Raw genomic sequence first — 26,031 nt, 5'->3', positions numbered from 1 at the left:
ATCTACTGTGGGGGCTGCTGTGATGCAAGTAGCCAAAGCAATCATTAAGCTGCTGCTACAAAAGGTTGTGACTCTGGGAAATGTGCAAGTCATAGTGGATGGCTTTGCTGCAATGAGATTCCTTAACTGTGGGGGGGCGATAGATGGAACCCATATCCCTATCCTGGCACCGGAGCACCAGGGCACCCAGTACGTAAATCGCAAGGGTACTTTTCAATGGTGCTGCAAGCACTGGTGGATCACAAGGGACATTTCACCAACAGCCACGTGGGGTGGCCAGGAAGGGTTCATGATGCTCGCGTCTTCAGGAACACTACTCTGTTTAAACAGCTGCAGCAAGGGAATTACTTACCAGACCAGAAAATAACAGTTGGGGATGTTGAAATGCCTGTCGTTATCCTGGGTGACCCAGCCTACCCCTTGATGCCATGGCTCATGAAGCCATACACAGGCACCCTGGACAGTAGTCAGGAGCTGTTCAACTACAGGCTGAGCAAGTGCAGAATGGTGGCAGAATGTGCATTTGGCCATTTAAAGGCACGCTGGCGCATATTACTGACTCGCTCAGACCTCAGCCAAACCAATGTCCCCTTTGTTATTGCTGCTTGCTGTGTGCTCCACAATTTCTGTGAGAGTAAGGGGGAGACCTTTATGCGGGGGTGGGAGGCTGAGGCAAATCAGCTGGCCGCTGATTACGCACAGCCAGACACCAGGGCGATTAGAAGAGCACACCAGGAAGCGGTGCGCATCAAAGAAGCTTTGAAAATGAGTTTCATCACGGGCCAGGGTACGGTGTGACTGTTGTGTTTGTTTCCCCTTGATGACCCCCCCCCCAATTGACTCATTCTCTGTAAGCAACCCACCCTCCCCCTTTGATTACAGCTTGCTTAAGGAAATAAAGTCACTATCGTTTAAAAATCACGTATTCTTTATAAAAAGAGGCAGAGAACTGACAAGGTAGCCCGAGTGTGGTCTGGGAGGAGGATAGGAGGGAAGGAAAAGGTTACTAAAAAAATTTCAAAGTAATGACAGTCTTTTGGTTGGGCTGTCCAAGGGGATGGAGTGGGCGGGTGCACGAAGCCTTCCGCCACACATTCTTATACATCTGGGTGAGGAAGATATGGACATGGTGAGGGGTGAAGGTGGTTACACAGGCTGCAGCGGCACTCTGTGACCCTGCTGCTGTTCCTGAAGCTCCACCAGATGTCGGAGGATGTCAGTTTGATCACGCAGCAGCCCCAGCATTGCATTCCGCCACCGCTGATCTTCCTGCTGCCACCTCTCATCTTGAGCGTCCCTCCTCTCCTCATGTTGGTCCCTCCTGTCCTCACGTTCACTGGCATCTTTCCTGTAATTTGATACCACGTCCTTCCAGTCATTCAGATGAACTCTTTCATTGCGGGTCACTTCCATGATTTCCGAGAACATTTTGTCTCGAATCTTTTTTTTTCCGCCGCCTTATCTGAGATAGCCTTTGGGATGGAGTAGGGAGGCTTGAAAAATTTGCAGCTGCATAAGGGAGGGAAAAAAGGGAGAGAAGTATTTAAAAAGATACACTTTACAGAACAATGCTTATACTCTTTCATGGTGAACAACACTATTCACCTTACATAGCACATGTGATTTCACTACAAGGTCGCATTTTGCATCTTAATATTGAGTGCCTGTGGCTCTGGTGTTAGAGATCTCACAGACGCAGGTCCGGGCAGCAGAATTCAGCTTGCATGCGGCCATGGTAAGCCATTGTCTTTCGGCTTCTGCAGCCTTCATATACACACTGCCCTCTTTTCCCAAATATCAAGCAAATCCCGTTCAGTGCTGCTTCTTTCCTGTTAACATGCAGCAGCAGAAATCACCCCCCCATCCAATTTTCTGGGATGATCACTTTACCCCTCCCCCACCACGTGGCTGGTATCATGGAAGATCACTGCTAATCACCCCCCTTTCCCCCGCACCGCGTGGCTGGTAGCAGGGAAGATCCCTGCTAGCCAAACACAAAAAAGCTCAGCGCCATTTCCCCCTCGCCCCCGCCTGGCTACCTGCAAGGAAGGATTTCTTTTAAGCAACAGGCAAACAACCCAGAGTGAATAACCATCTCTGTCCACTTAATTAAATTCCTGAATTTCAACCAGGTTACCATAAACGATATCACTCTCCTGAGGATAACACAGCGAGATAAAGAAAGGATGTTGCTTGAATGCCAGCAATCACCGGGACCATACGCAGCTAGGCTTTGTCATGCAATGATACCAGACTAATTGCTACATGCATGGCGTGGTCAAGTGTCCTACCATCATGAACGGAATAAGGCTGCCTTGCCCAGAAACCTTCTACAAAGGCTTTTGGAGCACCTCCAGAAGAGCTTCATGGAGATGTCCCTGGAGGATTTCCGCTCCATCCCCAGACATGTTAACAAACTTTTCCAATAACTGTACTGGCCGCAAATGCATCCCAAGTCCTCAGGGCAAATCAAGCATTAAAAAACACTTGCTTTTAAACCATGTTTTATATTTACAAAGGTACACTCACCAGAGGTCGCTTCCGTGGCTTCACTGTTTGGGCTAGTGGCTTGGGAGGGCTGGGAGGGTAATTCCGTCTGGGTGAGAAAAAGCTCCTGGATGTTGGAGAGAACGGAGTGCTGTGTGCTCTCTGCAAGGCCGTCCTCCTCTTCCTCCTCCTCATCTTCCCCATCCGCAGAATCCTCAGCCATGGCTGACATTACCACCCCCACCTCGGAATCCACGGACGGGGGTGGGGTAGTGGTGGCGGACCCCCCCTAGAATTGCATGCAGCTCAGCGTAGAAGCGGCATGTTTTCGGCCCTGCCCCGGACCTTTCGTTTGCTTCTTTGGTTTTCTGGTAGGCCTGTCTGAGCTCCTTAACTTTCACTCTGCACTGCACTGAGTCCCTGGTGTGGCCTTTCTCCATCATGGCCTTGGAAATTTTTTCAAATGTTTTTTCATTTCGTCTTTTGGAACGGAGTTCTGTTAGCACAGAATTCTCTCCCCATATAGTGATCAGATCCAGTACCTCCCGTGCGGTCCACGCTGGAGCTCTTTTTCGATTCTCAGGAGACTGCATTATTACCTGTGCTGATGAGCTCTGCGTGGTCCCCTGTGCTGGTGAGCTCTCCACGCTGGGCAAACAGGAAATGAAATTCAAAAGTTCGCGGGGCTTTTCCTGTCTATCTAGCCAGTGCATCCGAGTTCAGATTGCTTTCCAGAGCAGTCACAATGGTGCACTGTGGAATACCGCCCGGAGGCCAATACCGTCGATTTGCGGCCACACTAACCCTAATCCGATACGGTAATACCGATTTCAGCGCTACTCCTCTCGTCAGGGAGGAGTACAGAAACCGGTTTAAAGAGCCCTTTATATCGATATAAAGGGCCTCGGTGTGTGGACAGGTGCATTAAATCGGTTTAACGCTGCTAAAATCGGTATAAACACATAGTGTAGACCAGGCCTTACAGTAGCTGTGTTCCTTCTGGATTTGCTGTCCATATATATTTCACTGGCGGGTGCGCATGCACCCAGTGCACTCAAGTTTGGATTATTTTGGCCAACAGTGTCTTTTGGGGGCTGACCTGAGAGTCCTCGTGCCTCCTACCAAGGACATAAAGGGAGGAGCAATCCCAACAACCCCTCAGTTCCTTCGCCAATACAGAATTAAGGTGTTATCAGGTTTCATACCAGCGGGGAAGAGAGATGGGTCGTGGAATATACATGGACAATACACGTTAAAGAACCACAACTACTACATGTAAGTAAACATTTCCTTTTCTTTCAGTGCTTGTCCATATATATTCCACGGTTGGTAACTCAGAAGCAGTGACCTAGATCACTGGAGGTGAGTGCTAGGAGTCTACCTAAATAGCAGTTGTAGGAGAGCTCCACTAAAATTAGCATCGAATCTTGACACCTCCACTACAGGATAATGCTGGGTGAATACATGTACTGCACCGCAAATAGCTGCCCTACCTATCTCCAATACGGGAACTTTTCTTACAGGAACACCACAGTGATCTGGTAATAGTGCTCACTCTATTGTGCCCAGTAGGGTGAGCTGTCAGTCTCCTAGATGGGGCTATCTTGCTAATATATAATACAGCTAGATACAAGCAGAAATCCAGTCAGAAACTGTGTTGAAATGACCTTTTAGCCCTGTATTCATAAACTATGAAAAATCTGGGGGATATTCTCAGTGACTTAGTTCTATCTATATAGAAAGCAAGGGCTCTAAGACCATCTAAGGTGAAAAGCTATACCTTGCCTTTTATTTGAATGTAGTTTTAGGGGAAGAATAGGTAGACGGATGACTAGATTTAAGTTATGGGCAGGGATCACTGCAGTTGATGTTTCAATGACACCTTCTCTTTATGAAAAATTGTATATGGGGTATGACCCTACACTCTGTATTATTCATAGAGATATGATATGAATATAACTACAATGTGTTCTATGCAAGAGTGGTCATGTGAGATATCACTGGAAAGTTTTTGATTTACTGAATATGATTATCCTACTTTATACATGTATAATTTCTGTATCTGACGTTAGGAATATGGCTTATGTATCAGTTACAAAAATTTTTGCACCTGGGGAATGCCCACCAGACAAAATGCAATCAGTCTGGCTGGTCAGTCAAAGGGCCATTAGGGAGAACAATAGAACTTTAAAGATGCTACTTTCCCACCTTCCTGAGAAGTTTCCTGGGATGCTGCCTTGGCACTGCAGGGTCATGTGATCATGTCACCTGGTACTGGACCCCATCTTGGCCTACTAGTATTTTTCCATTAGTAGGGGATGGGGACCAAACTGGGAAACAAAGGATTCCCACCATATATAAATCCTATTTAAGACAGGGGAGTGAGTTAATCAGAATTCATTCTTCACTGAATCCTCGCCCAGGATGACTGCTGAGAACATCTAAAAAAAAAAGGGCGGGGGGGGAAGAGATAAGAGTTGAGCCCAGGCTGGAAAAGGTGTCTGGCCTATGAAAGAAATGCCTAAAACAACACTTAGGGTGAGAAATTACTACTTGTAACTAGTTTATTTAATGCATTGAGCTTAGTTTTCACATTTGTTTTATTTGCTCAGTAATCTGCTTTGATCTGTTTGCTAATCCTTATAATCACTTAAAATCTACCTTTGTAGTTAATAAACTTGTTTTGTTTATGCTAAAACCATTTGAGGGATTCTGGGGGCGCTGGGGGAAGCTGTGCATATCTTCTTCCACACTGAGAGAGAGAGCAACTTTCATGAGCTTATGCTGTACAGCTTTCTGTGCAGTGCAAGACCATACAAATTTGGGTTTGAAGCGTGTGTCCCTAACCTGTGTGTGTGTGCTAGAGGAGGCTTGAGGGCCTGGCACAGCAGGATAGGGTGAATGAGCCCAGGCTGCTGGAATGGGTGGGCTCACTAGGACTCCAGTACATCAGGTGGCACCCCAGAGTAGGGGGTAACCCATCACACGGGGGTCCTGCCATGACTGCCTCTATCTCCTCTACCCTTCCGATCAATGTTACTGCTACTCGAAAGATGTTTTAATGGAAAGATAAAACAGGGAACATGTTGCCAGTGGCTCTACAGGTGAGCCTATTAACCCCATTAGTACAATATTTAGATCCCAAGGAGGGTGAGCATCAATGACATGGGGACATACCCACATACAGCTTTTCAAAAATCTAGCTAGCATAGGGCCTGAAAATATGCACTACCCCTGAATTAGAGAGTGGAAAACTGCTGTTAGTGAGTTGGCTACTAGATGATCTCAGGAAATTCACTGACAATCCAGGGTTCTTTAAAGAGAGAAGGTAGTCCAGTATGTTTGGTATTTGTGACAGGGATAGGGATACTATCGTTACTGCACCTGGGCAGTGAATTTCTTCCATTTAGCTGCATAAGCACACCTTGCTGAGTCTTCTGTTATGGATTAGGATGCTTTGTATTTCAGATGAACGGTATCTTTCCACAGAGGTCAGCCAGATAGCATCCATACTGTGAGGTTCAGAGTGAGTAGAATGGGATGGAAGATTTGACTGCATCTCTGCAATATTATGTCTGCCTGGAGAGGCAACTGTATCCAAATTTGGATGGCGACATTGTTTAGGTCCCAATACCAGAACTGTCTCAGCCATGCTGGAGCTACCATGATTCTTTTGGCTGAGTCCTGCCTAGGCCTTCTGAGAACACTCAGGATTAATGGAACGGGAGGATAAGTATACATCAGACCTGTGACAGATATGGCAATTTCTTGAAAGATCTTATTGTATTAAGTTTACATATTATTGTGGGCCAGGATTGTACGTAACCTCTTGAAGGGGGAGATGCGAACAGATGTAGAACCTGAGAGTTCAAAAAGAATATACTGAAAACGTGCCACACAGGTATGAACTGTTGGGACAATTATGTGGATTTCCTGAGGAATCCCTAGGGCACAGTTAAAGCAAATTCCCCAACTACGATTATGCAAAAACCCAGCCTTCTGTAACTATGCCCTGAAGAGAGTGCCATTGTCTGGTGATTACGTAATATAAAAGGCCAAGCTATATAAAGAAATGGCTGATCCACCCAGCTGTTCTGGTTCTAAGACAGATGACCTTGTAACCATCGGAAAACCCAGCTGTAGGTTTTGAAGGACTGGCACCTACAAGAGCCTGAGGTTGGGATGACCTCAGGTAAGCTTTTTAGCATGCTTGTAGGTTGTTTTACTGTTTTCAACATATTTTCTCTGTACTGCATTTATGTTAAGAATAAATGTGCTTGCTTAGAAGGAGCTTTATGGTAACTTACAACCGCAGGCAATACATGGGTCAGAGCTTCCTCAGAGAGAAAGCAAAGCACGAGTGCCAACTTTTTAGGCAGTTTGCTTACTCGGGCTATCACAGTGTAAGGCATGGATCTGTGAAGCCTTAAAACTCCTGGTCAGGAAGGAGTGAGACACAAGTCTCTGCCCATGAGAGACAATGTCGGAGAGCCAAAAGCCTAAAATGTGTGCCCTTGGTGGAGCAAAAGGACGATTACAGGTACAGTTGCCCTGTAACTGTGACAAAGCCCAGGGACCATGTTATCATGAATGCATCAGATAGGAATCCCTAATTATGTCCTCTCTGGAGCAGAGGTTTTGATATTTCTCATTTTCTTTGGTGGCAAAGAGGTATGTGGTGCAATAACCCCACTTTAGAAATAGGTCTTGGATTATGCTATTACTGACCACTTGTGGGCACTTGAAAATTGTCTGCTGAGATGATCTGTCAAAATGTTCTGTAATCCTGATAAATGTACTGCTATCACAGTAATTTCATGGTGAATACAAAAGTTCTATAGATATACAGCCTCCTGACATAGAGAAGTACATCTTGCTCCCCTTTGCTTGTTATATAAAACACGACTATAGTAGTGTCCATCATTTGAATTATCAGTCCTTTCAGAAGCAGGAAGAAAGCTGTGCATTCCCGATAAATGGTTTTTAGCTCAAAGACATTTATGTGGAGTCATGTTTCCCCAGAAGTCCAAGTACACTGTGTTTTGAAGATTGTCCTCATCCTAGTGTGGAGACATCTATCACTAATGTCTTTGAACTCCCTCACAGAATTTCAGAGGATCCTTCCACCAATTTAATGATTATGGGCCTTCTGATGGAACACATACTAACATATCCACGTGTGCTTGGCCGATACACAGACTTTAACTACCCTTGCATGCAATGAGATTGAAGTCTGGAATGCTGAGTTACATAGGTACAAGAGGCCATGTAAGTTCTCAGACTGAGACAATTTCTCGACGATATCCTAGAGTGAGCGTGTAGGTGGGCAGATAGGTGTAGTATAGGACTTCAAATCTTTCTTGTGGCAACATGGAGTCTTATTGCTCTTATAGAGTCTATCTTTTTGAGTTGGAGTCAGTATTGACTTTCCTGTTTAATTTTAGGCCTAAAGAGGCAAAAGATGCAGAGTACACTGAATGGAGTCTGTTACTTTTTATGCAATATTCTGAAAATGAGACAGTCGTGCACATGTGAAAACACCTGTACTCCTTGTCTCTGGACTAAGCATTTCGTGACTATCGTGGGTGCTGTTGCTATGCTAAATAATAGCATCCTGATAGTAGGCACTGCCCACCTGAAATGTCAGTTATCTTCTGTGGCCAGAATTAATAAGAATAGCCATATTGGGTCAGAGGTCAAAGGTCCATCCAGTGCAGTATCATGTCTTCTGATAGTGGCCAATGCCAGGTGTCCCAGAGGAAGTGAACCTAACAGGTAATGATCAAGTGATCTCTCTCTTGCCATCCATCTCCACCCTCAGACAGAGGCTAAGGACACCATTCCTTACCCATCCTGGCTAATAGCTATTAATGGACTTAACCTCCATGAATTTATCTAGTTCTCTTTTAAACCCTGTTATAGTCCTAGCCTTCACAACCTCATCAGGCAAGGAGTTCCACAGGCTGACTGTGCACTGTGTGAAGAAGTGAAGAACTTCTTCCTTTTATTTGTTTTAATCCTGCTAACAATTAATTTCATTTGGTGGACTCTAGTTCTTATATTATGGGAACAAGTAAATAACTTTTCTTTATTCACTTTCTCCACACCACTCATGATTTTATATACCTCTATCATATCCCTCTTAGTCTCCTCTTTTCCAAGCTGAAAAGTCCTAGCCTCTTTAATCTCTCTCATATGGGACCTGTTCCAAACCTCTAATCATTTTAGTTGCCCTTCTCTGAACCTTTCCTAATGTCAGTATATCTTTTTTGAGATGAGGAGACCCCATCTGTCTCCTCATCTCAAAATGTGGGCGTACCATGGATTTATATAAGGGCAATAAGATATTCTTCTTATTCTCTATCCCTTTTTGAATGATTCCTAACATCCTGTTTGGTTTTTTGACTGCCACTGCACACTGTGTGGACATCTTCAGAAAATAATCCATGACGAATCCAAGATCTCTTTCCTGATTAGTTGTAGCTAAATTAGCCCCCATCATATTGTATGTATTGTTGAGGTTATTTTTCCCAATGTGCATTACTTTACATTTATCCACATTAAATTTTATTTGCCATTTTGTTGCCCAATCACTTCGTTTTGTGAGATCTTTTTGAAGTTCTCCACTGTCTGCTTTGGTCTTAATTATCTTGAGCAGTTTAGTATCTTCTGCAAACTTTGCCTCCTCACTGTTTACCCCTTTCTCCAGATCATTTATGAATAAATTGAATAGGATTGGTCCTAGGACTGACTCCTGGGGAACACCACTAGTTACCCCTCTCCATTCTGAAAATTTACCATTCATTCCTACCCTTTATTCCCTGTCTTTTGAGCAGTTTTCAATCCATGAAAGGATCTTCCCTCTTATCCCATGACAACTTAATTTGTTAAGAGCCTTTGGTGAGGGACCTTGTCAAAGATTTTCTGGAAATCTAAGTACACTATGTCCACTGGATCGCCCTTGTCCACATTTGCTGACCCTTTCAAAGAACTCTAATAGATTAGTAAGACATGATTTCCCTTTACAGAAACCATGTTGACTTTTGCCCAACCATTTACGTTCTTTTATGTGCCTGACAATTTTATTCCTTACTACTGTTTCAACTAATTTGTCCGGTACTGATAATCTGCTATATGAATATAAGAATCCTAGAGATCAAGATTTGCATACCAGTAATTTGGAACTAGAGTTATAATTACTGAGGCCAGAGTTACCATCCTTAACTTGAAATTGTGGGTGCAAGTGTTCAGTTGTCTCAGAACCAGAATATGGTGCTAGACACCTTTCTTTTGGGGAATCAGAAGGAAATGAGAATAAAGTCCCTTCCCATTGCATTCCTGAGGTACTTATTCCACAGCTCCAACATTTAGAAATGACTGCATCTCTTGATGTAACAATCTCCTGAGAGAGGAGTCCCTGAAATGTGAAAGGGAAGGTGTATGTGGGAAGGTCTGGAACAATGGTGCCAGAACCGGGGAGCTCCCACTTTTCACTGTGACAGACACCAGCCGCTTCTCCTCTTCATCCAGAGGCACCATTCCCCAACCAGGCCAGCGTGAAGCCCACCTGGGCAGCCCGAGCAGTTGTGGGAGCCGTGACAGACCCTCCACCTGCCTGGGTTGCAGGGGGGATGAGAGCCTGTGTCCCTGACCCCTAATCTCCCTGCCTGGTCCAGGGCAGGCGGACAGTCCATGACTCCATGCTGGCTCCCCACAGCTGCAGAGAATCCACAGACTTGTGCGTTGAACAGACAGCGAACTGGTGCTGGCTTAAGAACGGGCTTGCTAGGTTCCTCAGTCAATCAAGCAGGGCTGTCCGTTAGGCAGCCTGGCTGACTCGGCAGACTAACGGAATACTGAGCAGGCACAGCTGCAGGGCCTTACTCCTGACACTTCCCCAGGATGCACTGACCTTTTCAGCAGGAGCATTTTCAGATAAGACTTCCTAGCTCTTTGGGTTGTTTTAGAAAGTAATTTACAGAGAGCGCATCTTTCTGTAAAGTGCCTCTCACCCAGACGTAATCAACAAATGGTGTGCTCATCATTGAGAGGCATTACAGCCTAATACGAAGGACAATTTTTAAAACCTGGAGATTTGTGTTCAGTCATAATGATGTACCCCACAACAGGGCCTAACTCCCAAGTAAACAAAAGGAGTGAATTTCCTTCTAAAAGGAAGAAAGGAAACACTATCAAAACTCTGTAGCACTAATGACTGATTAACTGCTAAACACCTATATTTATATTTACATAGAAAAGAATAGTCAGCACAGTGAATGAAACTTGGAGTATGTCTACACTACGGGATTATTCCAATTTTACAGAAACCGTTTTTTAAAACAGATTGTATAAAGTCGAGTGCACGCAGCCACACTAAGCACATTAATTCAACGGTGTGCGTCCAAGGTACCAAGGATAGTGTCGATTTCCACAGCATTGCATTGTGGGTAGTTATCCCATAGTTCCCGCAGTCTCCCTCGCCCATTGGAATTCTGGGTTGAGATCACAATGCATGATGGAGCAAAAACAGTGTCGCGGGTGATTCTGGGTAAATGTCATCACTCAATCCTTCCTCCGTGAAAGCAAAGGCAGACAATCATTTCACGCCCTTTTTCCCTGGATTGCCCTGGCAGACGCCGTAGCATGGTAACCATGGAACCCATTTAGCCTTTTTTCACTGTCACCGTATGTGTACTGGATGCTGCTGACAGACGCGGTACTGCAGTGCTACACAGCAGCATTCATTTGCCTTTGCAAGGTAGCAGAGACAGTTATCAGCCCTATTACACCGTCCGCTGCTTTGGAAATTGGTGATGATGGTTACCAGTCATATTGTACCATCTGCTGCTGTCATGGGTACTCTTGGCTGGCCTCGCTGAGGTCGGCCAGGGGTGCATGGACAAAAATGAGAATGACTTCCCAGGTCATTCCATCTCAAGTGCACTGGGTGTATGTGCACCCAAAAGAGGAATACATATGGACAAGCATCTAAAGAAGAAATGATTAAATTGGAGGCTTGATGGGGCACTCTTTTCCTCCACTGGTACTAAACCAATGCCCCAGCAAGGTAATTATGGGACACTGAGCCTACATTACTTTTCACAAGAGTAGGAAGTGTTAAACTCAGTGTCCTGCCTAAATTCTAGCTCAGGAACACCAAATCCCCTTAACTTTGGTGAAGCTTGGAATAGATTCTGAACTTTTATATATGTCTCTTGTTGTTATATGCTACCTCCCTAAATTCCCCTTGCATTTCCACTTCTTTCTTCCTCAGTGCTTGTGTGAATCTTTCTGTTATGTAGTGTTTCTGCATCCTGCATTGTTGCTATGCTTCACCTCAACAGTGGTTGCATTTCACTAAAGGGTGATCCTGTTATAGAGACCATCCATATAATGTGCTTTGGGATCTTTTAAAATAAATGATTATCTTCATTAACCTATAGGTCACTTGTAAAAGGCTCCCTAGTGACAACAAAATAACTTTCATCAAGGTCAATTCTTAGTCATCAACCCCGCTGACTTTTTTTTCCAAAATGCATTGTAATCATTACCTTCACCATACCTTACCTTTAAATTCAGAACAGGAGGTTCATCTTCTGTTAAGGAAAAAAAATACATGGTCTTTGAACCAATTCAAAACAAAAATCTTTACAAATCCATAAATATTCCCAAATGAGTGCGCAGATTAGATAATTTAACTCCTCTTCCATTATAATCCAGATATTTTATTATAATATTGATATGATGTGTTTATTTTAGCTAATATTGCAGAGAGAAAACTGTGGGAGAAATCAAGTTTTATTGCTGTCTTCCTCTAGCTTATTTTTCTATTCTTTTAGGACCTCATCCAAAGTACAAATGAAATACTCTGCAGTGAGGCGGAGTGGCCTCCCACTGAGCCAGAAGGGGCAGGACCACTCTCTAAGCTTGGGTGGGTGGAGCCAGGCTGTGCCTGCCCCTCCCACCGGAAGTCAAAAGGCAGGACAGGAAGTATAAAGGGCAGGTCCTGGAGCTTAATTGAGCTGTAGACTCTGGAGGAGACAGATGCATTTTGCCCCTTTCTGAGCCTGGGGACAGAAGAGGAGCCCCACCACGCTGAGGACTGGCAGAGCTGCTGGAGAAGCCAGCTGACTGAGACACCAAGGACTTGCTGGGACTGCTGCTGACTACCTGCCCTGAGGAGATGGAGAACACCCACAGATCCAGGTACACCCTGAGGGGAGGAAGTGGCCCAGGGACAGCCAACTCCAGTCTGGCCGCATTGCTGCCTGAAATGCAGTCAGTGTGTTGCGGCTGGATTCCCCACTGAGCCAGTGGTGGAGCACTCTGCCACTGTTAAGGTCCTGGTCTGGGACCCAGTGGAGTTGGGTGGGCTTGGATGGCAGTCTCCCCACCATGGGCCAAGATGCTTCCAATTGTCTGCAGTCTACTGGAGCGAGAAATAGACTGCCCAATGCTCTGCTCCACCTCAGGGGAACTCCCCTTCCAAGCTCCCTAATTGTTTGGTACCCCACCCTGCCTGAAAGCCAGGGCCCTTAGACTCTTCTTGCTGCTCTGCCCTGCCTGAGCGCCAGAAGTCTCTAGACTGTTTGCTGCTCTGCCCTTCCTAAGGGCCCAAGCCCTAAACCTTTGCTGCTCTGCCCTGCCTAAGGGCCTGAGCTCTAGACTGTTTATTGCAGCCAGAGCATACAGATGGCTTATAGCCTGCCCGGCCTGAAAGCCAGATCTCCTTAAGACTGAGGGCTTGTCTACACTGGCAAGTTTTGTCACCAAAACTGCATTTTGGTGACACAATAGCAAGAGCGTACACACTACAATGGGACTTTTGTTGCAAAAAACATCCAGTTTTGGTGACAAAACTTCCACCTCTAAGAGAGACTTTTGTCTCTTCCCTTCCCTTTATTGTCAGCAAAAAGCCAGTGTAGACACTGCTGATTGTTAAGTCAACAGAACTGGCTCCAGCCAGTATCTCTCAATGCCTGCCCTGATTGCTCTGCTCAGTGTTTTTATCTCTGCTGCCCTGCAGGCATGTGGACATGATCTGTCGACAGAGGGAGCAAGTGTGAACACCCTTTGGTGATTTTTGTTTTGTTGACTTCTGGGTGTCAACATAAGTTTTGTCAACAAAACTTGATACTGTAGACAAGCCCTGAATCCACTCCACACTGAAATTCTAATTCCCTGACTGTAGGCGATGCCCATTAATGTAGTAAGATGGAGTGGCCTCCCACTGACCCAGAGGGGGAGGGACCACCGCTAACCCACTACACTCCTATTGATTTCACTGGGCATTGGTTTTACTGCTACTCTGATCAGGGCCAAAACAATTCTGTGACAGTCTAAGATTCTGAGGCTAAATAAGATTGTGAGGGCCGTAGATACAATAGTATTGGGTCCCTATAGGTACCTCAGACAGATAAGCTATGCTAAGGCCTGATCCACACTACAGTGTTAGGTGGATGTAAGGCACCTAATGTCAGTATACATGCTACAGGCTTGCTCCCACTGATGTAAGTGCCCTACTACACCACCATAATAACTCCACCTCCACGAGAGGCACGGGGCTTAAGTTGGTGTAGTTAGGGTGATGCAGTGCCCCTGTAGACACTGTGTTACTTATATCTATTGGCTGTCATTCTTAGCTGGAACTGTGAAATTGACAAGAACACTGGCTCTCGTCTCTCTAACAGGACTGCTGCCTGGTCTCAGCTCCAACCTGGGCAGCCACCCGGGCTCCCAACTCCAATCCAGGCTGCCACCTGGACTCTCAGCTCTCCAACAGGAGCACGGCAGCTGACTGGACTCTAGGCGCAGATCTCCCTGCCAGGAGCTTGGCTGCCCCCCAGGCTCTCTGCTCCCTGCCGGGAACAGGGCAGCCGCACTGGACTTCTCAGCTCCCCACTGGGAGCATGGCTGCACCTAGTGAGGAGTTTCGCACCGAGAGTCCAGTCAACTGCCATGCTCCCAATGGGGAGCGGGGAGCTGAGAGCCCAGGGGGACAGCTGGACTTTTGGCAGGGAGTGGGGACCCAGGCTGCCCGGGGGGGAGCTGCACACATTGCTGAGAGCCCTGGCTCTCAGCCCCCTCTTAAGTCAGCGGAAGCACTCCTGGTGAGGACACACCCCACCAACAGAAGAAGGGCAATCTGGGCACGAACCACTGCAGCAATTACTGCGGTGGCTGTAAGTCAACCTAACATAGTTTATAGGATAGACATGCCAGCTGAGTAGAGGAGACTCAGCATCTCGTGACCATTAGGAGCTGCAGATTTAGAGAACTCAGAATATGAGACTGTGGGGGAAAAGTAGGAGTTCCTTATCAGAATCAGGAGACTTAACAGGCTGCTTCTTGAATTGCCTGAAAAAAGACAAGCCATTGCTTGAGTGCACTCTCTTTTTCCATCAGTCAGATACTCTAAACATGCTGCCCTAATGATACCCAACTCTGACAGTCCAAGAATAGTGGGACCAACCTGAAAACCTGAACTGAGATCCCCTGAAGAGCAGCATAATTTCTTTACATTGAAAGAAAAGCTAAATGATTATTTTAAGCTTTAAGAGGTTATGATAATTGTATTATACATTTTGAAAGCAAAGAATACAATTACAACAATAATGAAAATACGTTGGGAGAGAGTTCAATTCATTTTAACTGATCTTGTATATATGCTAAATCTTCCCTAGTGCTCCAGCATTTTAGTGTTTTGTAGTGTTTTGGTACTAGGCTAAACGCATGAGCTACTCCCTCAAAAGCAGGATGGGAATAGATTAACCTAGTTCAAAACTGGGCAGTTTTAAATCACTGGAGAGGAATATAGGAAGAATAGCTGTTAAATGAAAACTTGCAACTAGAAATCTAGTCAATTTAAAAATATGACTTAGAGTAGCTTCAGGTATTACACTAGCTTATGAATTTCTCTGCCAATTCTTGAAGTTTTTACAGTCACGTTTATCTGTTAAAAATGTCTACTCTCTTCACGTTGAATACTCAGAGAAAATGGACTATAACAGAGTAAATGGTGAAAATGACTGTAAACAAGTACTGCCAAACACACACAGCAAACAACTTGGGGGTGGGGGGAGGGAAAAAGATGTTTTCCTCTAATCTTTTCAAGGTATAACTTTAGAAATTTGTTTTAACAATAGCAGCTAAAATATTGAGACAGAAATATTTTTTTAACTAGATAATGTCTCTAAGTGCTATAAAAAGTCACTCTTAAGCCTACTTATTAATAAATAAAATTACTTCTCTAAAATACATTTGCCAAATAATTTAATTCACAAGTCTTTTGTATTTTAGGCCTGACTTAGATTACAACTCATTTATTTTGTAGTAACTTTAGTAGAAAATCACAAAGATCATTGAGTCCAGCCCCCTGCAATCAGTAGCAGGACCAAGTACTGATTTTTGCCCCAGATCCCTAAGAGGCCCCCTCAAGGATTGAACTCACAACCCTGGGTTTAGCAGACCAATGCTCAAATCACTGAGCTATCCCACCCCACTTTGCATATATTTATTTTGTATTTATCAACATTGAATTTGATCTGCCATTTTGTCACCCAATTTGCAAAGTTACAAAGGGAGCTTGCTAGTCAGTTTTGGACTTAAATATTGTGAATAATTTTGTATTGTCCTCAATTTTTGCCACCTCACTATTCACCTCTTTTTCCAGATCATTTATGAATAGACTGAAGAGCACACGTCCCAGTACAGATCCTTGGGGGACCCCACTACTTACCTCTCTCCATTGTGAAAACTGACCATTTCTTTCTACCCTTTGTTTCCTTTTTACCAGCTATTGAGCCATGAGAGGACCTTCCCTCTTATCACATGACTGCTAAATTTTTTTCAGAGCCTTTGATGAAGGACTTTGTCTCAAATACTTTCTGAATATCCAGGTATACTATATTGACTGGATCACCCTTGTCCATCTTTGCTGACTGACCAAAGAATTCTAATCGATTGGTGAGGCATGATTTCCCTTTACAAAAGAGCTACTGACTCTTCCCCAACACACTGTGTTTATCAATGTGTCTGATTTTGTTCTTTACTATAGTTTAAACAATTTGCCACAGGGCTGTGAGCACAGGCGTGTACTTGGCATGGTTTACTCGTCCCCAACACCTGCCCCTTTTGCAGCATGAAGGAGACTCTGGCGCACATTTATTTAGAGTGCGCCAGGTTGCAGCCCGTTCCGGCTCCTCTTAAATCTCTTCTTGCATTTTTGGTTGCACTTTTCCCCTCACCTGTTTATCTATGCACTCCCCATCCGAGGCCCCATAAAGTTGCGGGATCTCCTTCTCACCCGCCTCTTGGCCCTGGCCAAACTAGCCATCTACAAAACCAGGGAGAGGAGGTTGGCCGACGGGACTTCCTGCGACTGTGGGGCCTATTTCTGCTCCTCCGTCCGTTCATGCATCCGGGCAGAGCTCCTCTGGGCAGCGTCCACTGGCTCCCTTGACACCTTCGAGGAGCAGTGGGCGCTGCCCGGGGTTCTCGGCTCGGTTTCCCCATCAGGTTCCCTTTGTTTGGCCCTATGACCTCACCCCTGATCCTGTTTTTTTCATTGGTTGTCCCAAGCAATTATTTGGTATCACAGACCTGTGGATCCTCCCCTTAGGCTGGGGGGAGGTCCTTTAGCAGTGGGTGGGCTTCACCTGCCCACTTCCTGGATACCAACAGGATGGAAGTTAGGCCTGTAATTGCTAGGATCACCTTTGGGGACTTTTTAAAAATAGGCATTACATTAGTGATCCTCCAGTCATCTGGTATTGAGGCTGATTTAAGCAATAGATTGCAGACCACAGTTAGTTGTTACCCTGGGAGGTTAAAAAGTAGAAAAAAATCACTTTAAAAGTATGTGTGTTTACCTTCCACTTGTATATTTGACTGATCTACTAAAATCGGAAATGCAGCTTCATGGGATGAAATTTCATTCTCATCAAGATCAACACTAGGAGATACTGGAAGCTTTACCTGGATGAAAATATCACAAAGAAGTAACCATATTATATAAATTCAGAGAACATCCTAAAAACAGTCCATGCACATTTGCAGGCACGCAGGTGCATGCAACACATTTATAGCATTAATGCTCACACCAGTCCTTAGAATGATCGTTGCAAGGAAATGTCTTAAGATAACACTTAAGTTCATATTTTCTACTTTTTTCCCTTTAGATTTACATCCATGAAAATCTTAACAGTAGATAACGAATTATGGTATTTTCTTAGCTTACAACAAGGTAATGGTCCCTCTATTTTGCCCAGTTAATAAGTCTGTAAAAGCACCTTACCTTTCACTGGTTACATACAGTATCTAAACTCACTGTTTATACATAAATCATATACACAATATGTCTCAATCTGTTCAATAAAATTACTGTGTGCATATTTAGGAAATCAAGAATATAATATACCTTAAGATTGTATTGTCTGAGCTGTTTTACCTGTCAGCTACATACTAGCACCCCATACACTTCTCTCTTCCTTTCTCTTTTCTTTTCTTCTGCTCTTTCACTGACTATCCTCTCTCTTCTTCACCTAAGGGTACTTTTTGCTTCCTTTCACAGATATAGCATTTTTCTGCTTCTCATCTACTCTGTTACTTTTCTTTCTGTCTGTTAAAATGTTAATATTTTGACACAAAGCTCCAAACTGCATTTTACATGTGCCCTAGAAGTGTTACATTGCGCGCGCTCGCTCTCTCTCTCTCTCTCTCTCTCACACACACACACACACACACACACACACACAGGCAGACAATCCAAATCTACTGGAATCAAAGATACAGGGTCTTTCTGATAACTGCTGTATAATTCAAAATCCCTCAGTCTCTAGGCATGCTGTCATAGATCCACAGGATCTGGTGAATGACCAGTTTGTAACCCATCCCTTGGGAATGATCCCTTTAGTGTGCCAGGCCCTGAGAACCCACATGGTTCTGCATAGGCAGGCCCCTAACCTCCAAGACTGGGCCTTTAGGTACCAGCAAATCCTGTCTTCCTCATGGCTCCCTGCAGCACATCCAGCCAAGCCAGACTCCCATGGGAGGTTTGTACTGTACCCCTTCACTCCCAGTGAGTATTTCCAGAGACAGTAGGCAGCCTATGGAATCTGAAAGTCCTTAGGTTAGCAAAGATAAGTCATAATCCATCCCAGCCAAGTTGTGATGGACTCCATCTCTGTCCCTATCTCTCTCTCTCTTTTCTCATCCCAGGTGAGAGCAACCAACCCTTTATCCCTTGGCTGGTCACTCCAACCTCCCAGTCATTTGTTCTCCAGGCAGGGCCATACTGAGTTCACAACCCCCGCCTGACAGTGCTTCCTCCTGTTGAATGTAGATCATTCACTTTCTGGACCCTCTGTTGATCTGGGTTGATTTCAACCAGTTCCTTAACAACCCAGTCATTCCACCCCAACAAGGAAGTGACACACACACTTCATATCTCCTGTGCTGTTCCACGAACAGCATTAACCCTTTTGCCCCTCACCGGGTGAGAATGCAAAATACAGAGGGCAACTGAGGCACATATAGGACTCAAACATATTACAAAAAATCTCCACTTCCTCACATAGGCATCTATCTGCTCATCACTGTGATATTGGAGCAATATCTAAGCTTCCAATATTCGTAAAAGTGATATTTCTTGTACTTCTAGGTTAAAAAGTAATCTTTATAACATACAGTAAATCAGTAATGGTTAGACACTTGAGTCTTCAATCTGACTGGCTGAAACAATAACCTCAAAGAGATCTTGATTCTGAGAACTATGCATCCCACACACAAACTATTGGCTCTTCCTACAATTACTCATCACCTCAAGATTAGATTATTCTAATGTACTGTCCATGGGGTTACACTTTAAGGTATTTGGAAACAAGCTGATGTGGCACATAGTTGTCTGTACCTTAAGTGGTGCAACAGGCACGGAGAACATTATACTAACAGTCTGAGATCTGTACTGGCTTCCAACTAGTTTCCAGGTAGAATCTGAAGTGTTTTGTCACCTGTAAAAAGCTCAATGGTTTGGGCCCAGACTACCAGAAGGACCACCTGTATCTCCAGGTAATACCGAAGCACACTGTGATCATCTGCAAAGACACTCAAGTTAACAGCTCCATATCTATGATGGACCTTTGACTCTAACTCGCCTCCCACCTCTGACAAAGGCCAGATTTTTGGCCTTTAGGGCCTGTTGCAGATCTCTATTTCCCCAGGCTTTCCAGGGAGGGTGGGTTGAAGCATGTGGTTGGGAATGGTTGAGTGCAAATTATTATTTAGTGGCGGTGGTTGCATTAAGACTCAACTTATTAAATGAACTGAGTGTGGTATTAAAATATGCTATATCATTAAGTGACTTTGGGTGATGGAGGTTTTGGTTTTATTTATCCTTTTGTTTGTATATGTGCATAGAGCTTGGAAGGATGCTCTTAATATATCTTGGTAAATAATAAGCAAACAGATACTATGCTCACTCAGTTGGACAAGTTTAAAGGAATGGGGTATGCTATTTCTAATCGTTATATAGGTTTTTGATGTGCAATTCTGCCAGTATGCTGTTTTGTAGATTTTAACCATCTTTGTGCATCAATAAAAAGCTGGTAGGTCAACTTTCATGCCTGCCAGCCATCACAATGTCCCTTTCAGGAAATATATTTCAAATAAATGTAAAAATATTGAAAACTACTTTGAAACTGCAATTTTTATTTTAAACTTGATTTTGCCCTATATTTTGTCCTAAAAAACAAAATATAGAAACAGCTCTATCTTATGACCATGTTATCTATTTGTAATTGAAGTAAGGTCAGTGAATGCATCCTTTGGTTCAGGAGTCAAGACTTTCTTGAATTAAGAAATATACATAAAATGATGTCAACGTTTACATAAAGCAAAGGTGATGGAACTGTTAGGCCTGAATAAAGATGTTGCAGACAAAACCAGGTATGCCAACCTGACCAAAGTCAGGCTAACAGAGGTTTGTGGGTAATCCCTGAGTGGAAAACACTGAGAAGCAGCAGCACGTCTCACAAGCGCTGGGAAAAAGTGAGATAAGAGAGAAGCTGCATTCCTGGCATAGTACCAGATGTGCTGTGTTGGGAGCAGCTCGTTCGAAGAACTGATAAGAGCCCTAGTTTCCCAGCCTCCTTGTCTTCACTCCTTGGTTTTGTTCTTTGTTTGTTTTTAACTCCTCTACATTTCTAACTTTAGGCATGCATGTATACTAAAGGTGTCTAGTTTCTAGTTGTTAGAAGAAGGGGGTGGGTTGCTCCAGTGAATAATTTATGACGCGATGGAACTGTCTATATAGGCTTATACTAAGATGTAAAGAGCAGGCTGGTTCTCTCTGGAGACGAGCTGCTCTCTATTGATGCGTGCACTTGTCAATAAAGAGCTTTTGATCGGACCTTGCTGGTGTTGCCTGTCTCTCTCGCGGTCAGACAACGAACTTTGCCGTCTGGGTTAGAGTCCCTGACAGAACTGATTCCTATTTCTTTTATACCAATGTCATTCAGGATTAATTCCACTTACGTCAATGGGGACGGACTAGTGTAAAACAGGTCTGAAAGCAGAATCAGGAAATGGGGTCTAATGTGTAAATCAAACAAGTTTTCCAAGTTAAGCTGAAGATTGTTTTTACATTTGTTGGTGAACGAGAGACTCCTTCTATAGCAGGTATCTAACTTTTCCAGCTGAACATATATATTTTCAGTTCCTAACGTATCTGAGCACAAAAGAGCCACTTGGTTGCTAGAGATAACACAGTCATAATGTTCAATGCCTACATTGTTTTAAATTTACTAGAAATTCAGGCAATTCTAATACATTAGGAACAAAATGTATTGTTTAGCTTATATTTTGATTAATAAAAGTAGCAGTTCTGTTGTTACGGGTCACTACGCTCCCTGAAATGCCTTTATATGCACGGTAACAAGTTATTTCCTATTATATCTTGAGAAAATACTGCAAGAAACAGAATTATTTTTTTCCAAGATGGAATGACTCCAAATCTAATCAGGCAAGGAAAAAGTTAACAGCCTGAGATGGAGGAAATGGGAGAGGGGCCCTTCCTCACACCAAAGAAACTGCCAGGGCTTCCAGTTATGAAGGGTGGATCCTCCAGCTGGGGCTCATTAAAACAGGAAGAAATAAATTGAAGGCATTAGTAAATGAACTTATTCCTTTCTAGGAGGAAAAAGAGGTTGAGGAGGCTCTTGGACTGGACCAAAATTCTCCTGGAAAATCTTCTATACAGAAAATCTTGATCCCAGGAGAAAGCTGTGCTTTGCTGTGGGGAAAACAGTGAGTGAGAAACTGTTTTGTCTTTTTATTTTGGATCTGGCTAAGAGAAGTCTTGACAGATGTCCTTACCCTTGATTAGGGCTGAAAATTCTCAGTTGTGGGTATATGGTGTCCTTAAAAGAGTAGGATGCTTTTTTTTTTTAATCTGCTGGTTAATAAAGGCTCTATGAAGCTATTTGATTTAATGTAACTTGGGAACAATCACAGGTCCTTAGTGGGTATTTTTAATATTTGGGGATCTGAATGCCTAAAACTATGCTACCAACCTTTACTGTCCCTCCAGCTATAGGCAGGTCCATAAAAATAAGCATAATCAATGGGGTAGGAGGAGGCAACTGAGGTTGACAAAACACAGAAGCTGAAATGGGCTTGGCAAGAAGACTGACTAGGAGATGGGGAGAGACTCAAAGCCAGATGGCTGGAGAGGGAGGGAGCACTGACATTGAATGAGGAGCTGAGGGGACTGGGGACTGGCTCTATAAGCCAGCAGTGAAACTCTGGGGACAAATTTTCAATAAGAGCTTCTAATCTTTCCAATGCAAACAACTGAGGGTACAAATGACACAGTTTAAATTACTATCTGATTTGTGCCCACAAACATTTGCAGCTGTACATCACGTTAACAGATACCTATAATCTGTCATTTGTGCCTGCAAAATTGCAGGTGTAAAATAAGGTTGGACTGCAGCCTTTGTGGAAAATTTTGCTTCCAAAATGTGGACTGAGGGTTGCATGCTTTCCTCAGCTAATTATGCAGCCTCACTAAATGTAAAATAAGGTGCCAAAATACCACATTTGTTTCCTGGCAACTTTTAAATCATTCTGACAAGAAAAACCCCCAAACCATCAGAAAAGTGGGTGACTCTGAATGTTTGAATGAAACTAACTTGGAGAACTCCAATCAGAGGTAAGTGAAGCATGAGGCAAGAATGAAAAATGCAAACTGGGAACAATGTGTATGAATAGCAGAAAAAGGTGTAATAACCCTTTTTCAGACATTCGGATTCTTACATTTTGTATTAAAATGTGCAAAAGAAACTAAGTGACCAACCTTTTTATTTTTATAGGGAACAGCATAAATAGCATCATTGCTGAAGCCTTCCTCTCTTTTCTCTGTACCCTGATAGTTGTGCTCTGGCTCTTTTTCTGTCTCTGAAAGATGTGTGTCCATGTCCTCATCTTCACAAAGATTGCCTGACCCTTCCAGTGACTGCACAGGAGATCTTTCACTATCATCATGCTTCCAATTGGGCCTGCAAATGGAGAACACTTTAAAATACAAAGTTGTTCTTTTCCAAAGAACAAAGGCTAGTAAAGCTGAAAGGGTCACACTGAACATATATATCAGATGCAACAGCAGCTGCCCAAAAAAAGACAATTACATTTCTTTAGCAGCAAACACAATGGTCCAGAATTTCAACTGTTCACACTCTTGTTTATGCCAGTGAAACTGGAAATTTGCATCCCATGCTTCTGGTAGTTAGACACATAAAACCGTGTATTTTTATGGGAATGCCAGATTGGGGACAGAGAAAGAGAGGTCTACCATTTCTACATATGGAGTAGTCTGTGGAGAATATAGTATGGGTCAAGGGAATTACCTTATGTGCAACTCAGATGATTCCCTAAAAATAATTGTGCAAATGGGAGTGAGTTGGCAAACATTCATATGCAGATTTTTACTAGTATGCCTTGCTGCACTATTCAGTCTTTCCCCTCTGGAGTCTGTGGCTATAATATTGCCATACATGAAATGGAAAATGGGGGAAAGGGAATGGGTGGGCACTCTGGACTCAGTCTAGGACACTGAAGGAAAAAAATAAGTGTAAATGAGTAACTTCAGTGCTAGGGATTATTATGAGTACCACCATATCACTTTCAGATTTTATTTCCAATGTGAAGTGCTAAAACAGGAAGCGTACATTACCCCAGTTTGAGCTCAGTGACTGTGGCATAGGGCTCAATAAAACATTCTTGTTCCAAACAGCTGGTATCACTTTCAGAAAGTGATCGTTGACGAGGCTGGGGAATAGCAACGGTACGCCCAGTTAAAGTTGTCACTAGAATAGCTGCTGCTAGGGCAGATCTAGAAGAAAGGAAAATAAAACAGTGAAATAACAGACTGTGATGTATACTCTATGGCTCAAAACTTGTAGCTGTACCTTTTGTGAAGCACCTTCACTAATTAGGCAGTAGCACAAAGATTAAGATTTAAATCATATAATAAAAAAAATCTTAAAATACTAAGGCAACTGATTTAAACCACCAGCCCACAAAGATAGTTAAGGCATAAACTCAGCTATAACTAGGCACTGCAGAATTCTGTGTAAAATGTATTCCATATCCCACTTTCTTACATCACATGCACAGAAATCTCAGTTACTTTCATGGAGTTACACATAAGAAACGGAGGGCAGAATCTGCCTCAAGCATTACACAGTACCCAGTATTGTCCCCAGGTGATGTGTTGTAAGGAGTACCCGAGGTCCTGCCATGTAGTTGGTGGGCCTATATTCCCTACTCTGCTTCTGCTGTTGACTTTGAGGCTGGCAACTAGTGCTGTAGGATTGTGAACTGGGATAAGGGAGAGGGAGTGTATTTTGAGGGGATGGAGTTGAAGGATGAGGAGAGCACAGGGAAAAAACAATGGAATCAGAGTAAAAAAGGTGAAATAAAATCACAAGAAAAGAGAGAACTTGAGGGCCAAAGAGAAGGTAGAATGAACTGGAGCTGACTGAGGACATACTAGACACAGGAAGGAAACAGATGGGGACTGCCACAGAAAGAAGACTGAAAAACAACTACCTGGAGTGAGGGAAAATGTACAGAAAGGAGAGAGAGTGGACTACAGTAGGGGACTAAAAATGGAAAGGAACAGAAAAATAACTTCTTATAACATGCACATAGTACTATGGGTATGCATTGCTAACTCAAAGGATATTTTATTCATTTTCTTACTTTAATACCTATTTTAGGAGTATCTGTTGAACGGGTGATTTTTTTAATTACATAATTCTTTAATAAATTGTAACTTTTTTTTCCCTTTAGTGTGGGGATATTAATGCATTCTTCACTTGAGGAGACCAATACTTCTAAAGCTAGTCCTGACAGCACCTAAATATATTGAAGTAGGAAAGCTTTTTTTTTTTTTTTTTAATTGTTTTCCTTCAAAACAGCTTTTTGGTGTTAATTCAGTCATGCAACATTTTTTTTCTTTTAGATTTTAATTCGGTTTCTAAATTCTGATTTAACTGAGGTTGCATTTTTTTGCAATTACTTTAACAATAATTTTTTTAAAATAATCTTATTCCACCCCTTATGACAAATTTCTTTCCCCAAATAAAAACCTACTATTTGGTCATATACCTCTCATTTCAATCAGTGCTTGCAGTTTAAAGAAAGCTTCTAGGCATGTCAAATTATGAAAGCAGTTATAAACACTATCAACTTGCCTCATGACTTTTCTTTTTTTTTTTAAATCTGTCATTTTAAAATATTGTACTATTACACTGAAAACTCCAGTAACAAAATAATCATAGCTGTTTACTAGACAGAAACTACTTTAATTTATTTCAGTGAAGAAGCAAAGACATATAGTAATAAGTTTCATAATCTGGGCACTCTTGGTAATAATTACTAAACCATAAAAGTGGTTTTACCTGGGTTAGCCAGGTAATACAAAGATTTTATAATTAAACTTAATTTTTCAGTCAATTACTCATCCAAACACAGCACAAATGTAAGCAACTTATTTGAAATTTATGGAGTTGTGACTGCTTATGCTTGGCATGAACTTGGCCTAAAACAAAACAAAAAAATCAGGCTATTTGATCAATCTGCCTCTGTAAAAGGCAAGTTTCAAGATTTATTTAACATTAAATGGCCTGATCCTGCAAACATACATATGAGTAGCCTCTATGAACTCAACTTTTGTCGTGTACATGTGCTTACAGGGTCACGCTGCCTACTTGTCTGCATGCGATGAACTGCAGGATTGGGGCTCTCTTTTGTACTGATGGTCTTATTTAGAGATAACGCAGTCACTCTGTAAGCAAACTAATAGGAATTTTGCCTGTGTGGAGGCAGCAGCATCACATTCTTAAACTTAAAGCTGCTGGGCCAGGGACCTTTGTCTACATTTAGAATGCTTGATATGCTGCTGGCCTTCATTAAATATTGAATATCCAGATGCTCAGTTTTCATGAAACAGATTTTTTTTATTGCTTAGACTACCTACAAGAA

At 43.1% G+C, this 26,031-nt stretch overlaps 1 protein-coding gene and 1 long non-coding RNA gene across 5 annotated transcripts in view; both read right to left on the bottom strand.

Annotated features, from left to right (window-relative positions):
* The window catches only part of CEP89 (centrosomal protein 89), a 129,382-nt gene that overhangs the window by 100,404 nt on the left and 2,947 nt on the right, over positions 1–26,031 (bottom strand). For 2 of the 4 annotated variants that reach the window (XM_050923068.1, XM_050923071.1), the window contains 4 exons: positions 23,717–23,875; positions 22,841–23,042; positions 17,358–17,463; positions 12,055–12,086 (listed from right to left, as the gene is read on the bottom strand). In XM_050923068.1, coding sequence (XP_050779025.1) covers positions 12,055–12,086; positions 17,358–17,463; positions 22,841–23,042; positions 23,717–23,875 — 499 coding nt within the window. The remainder of the gene's footprint in view (positions 1–12,054; positions 12,087–17,357; positions 17,464–22,840; positions 23,043–23,716; positions 23,876–26,031) is intronic. The other 2 variants (XM_050923069.1, XM_050923070.1) reach the window with 2 other exon arrangements.
* On the bottom strand, positions 911–8,154 carry LOC127034370 (uncharacterized). The gene is made up of 2 exons (XR_007769364.1): positions 2,530–8,154; positions 911–1,509 (listed from the first exon to the last, which is right to left on the bottom strand). It is a non-coding gene; the product is annotated as an uncharacterized LOC127034370 (long non-coding RNA).

This window comes from Gopherus flavomarginatus, chromosome 14 (genome assembly GCF_025201925.1).
Source record: "Gopherus flavomarginatus isolate rGopFla2 chromosome 14, rGopFla2.mat.asm, whole genome shotgun sequence".
In the NCBI taxonomy this organism is placed as follows: domain Eukaryota; kingdom Metazoa; phylum Chordata; order Testudines; family Testudinidae; genus Gopherus; species Gopherus flavomarginatus.
This window is presented reverse-complemented; position numbering and strand designations above follow the sequence as displayed.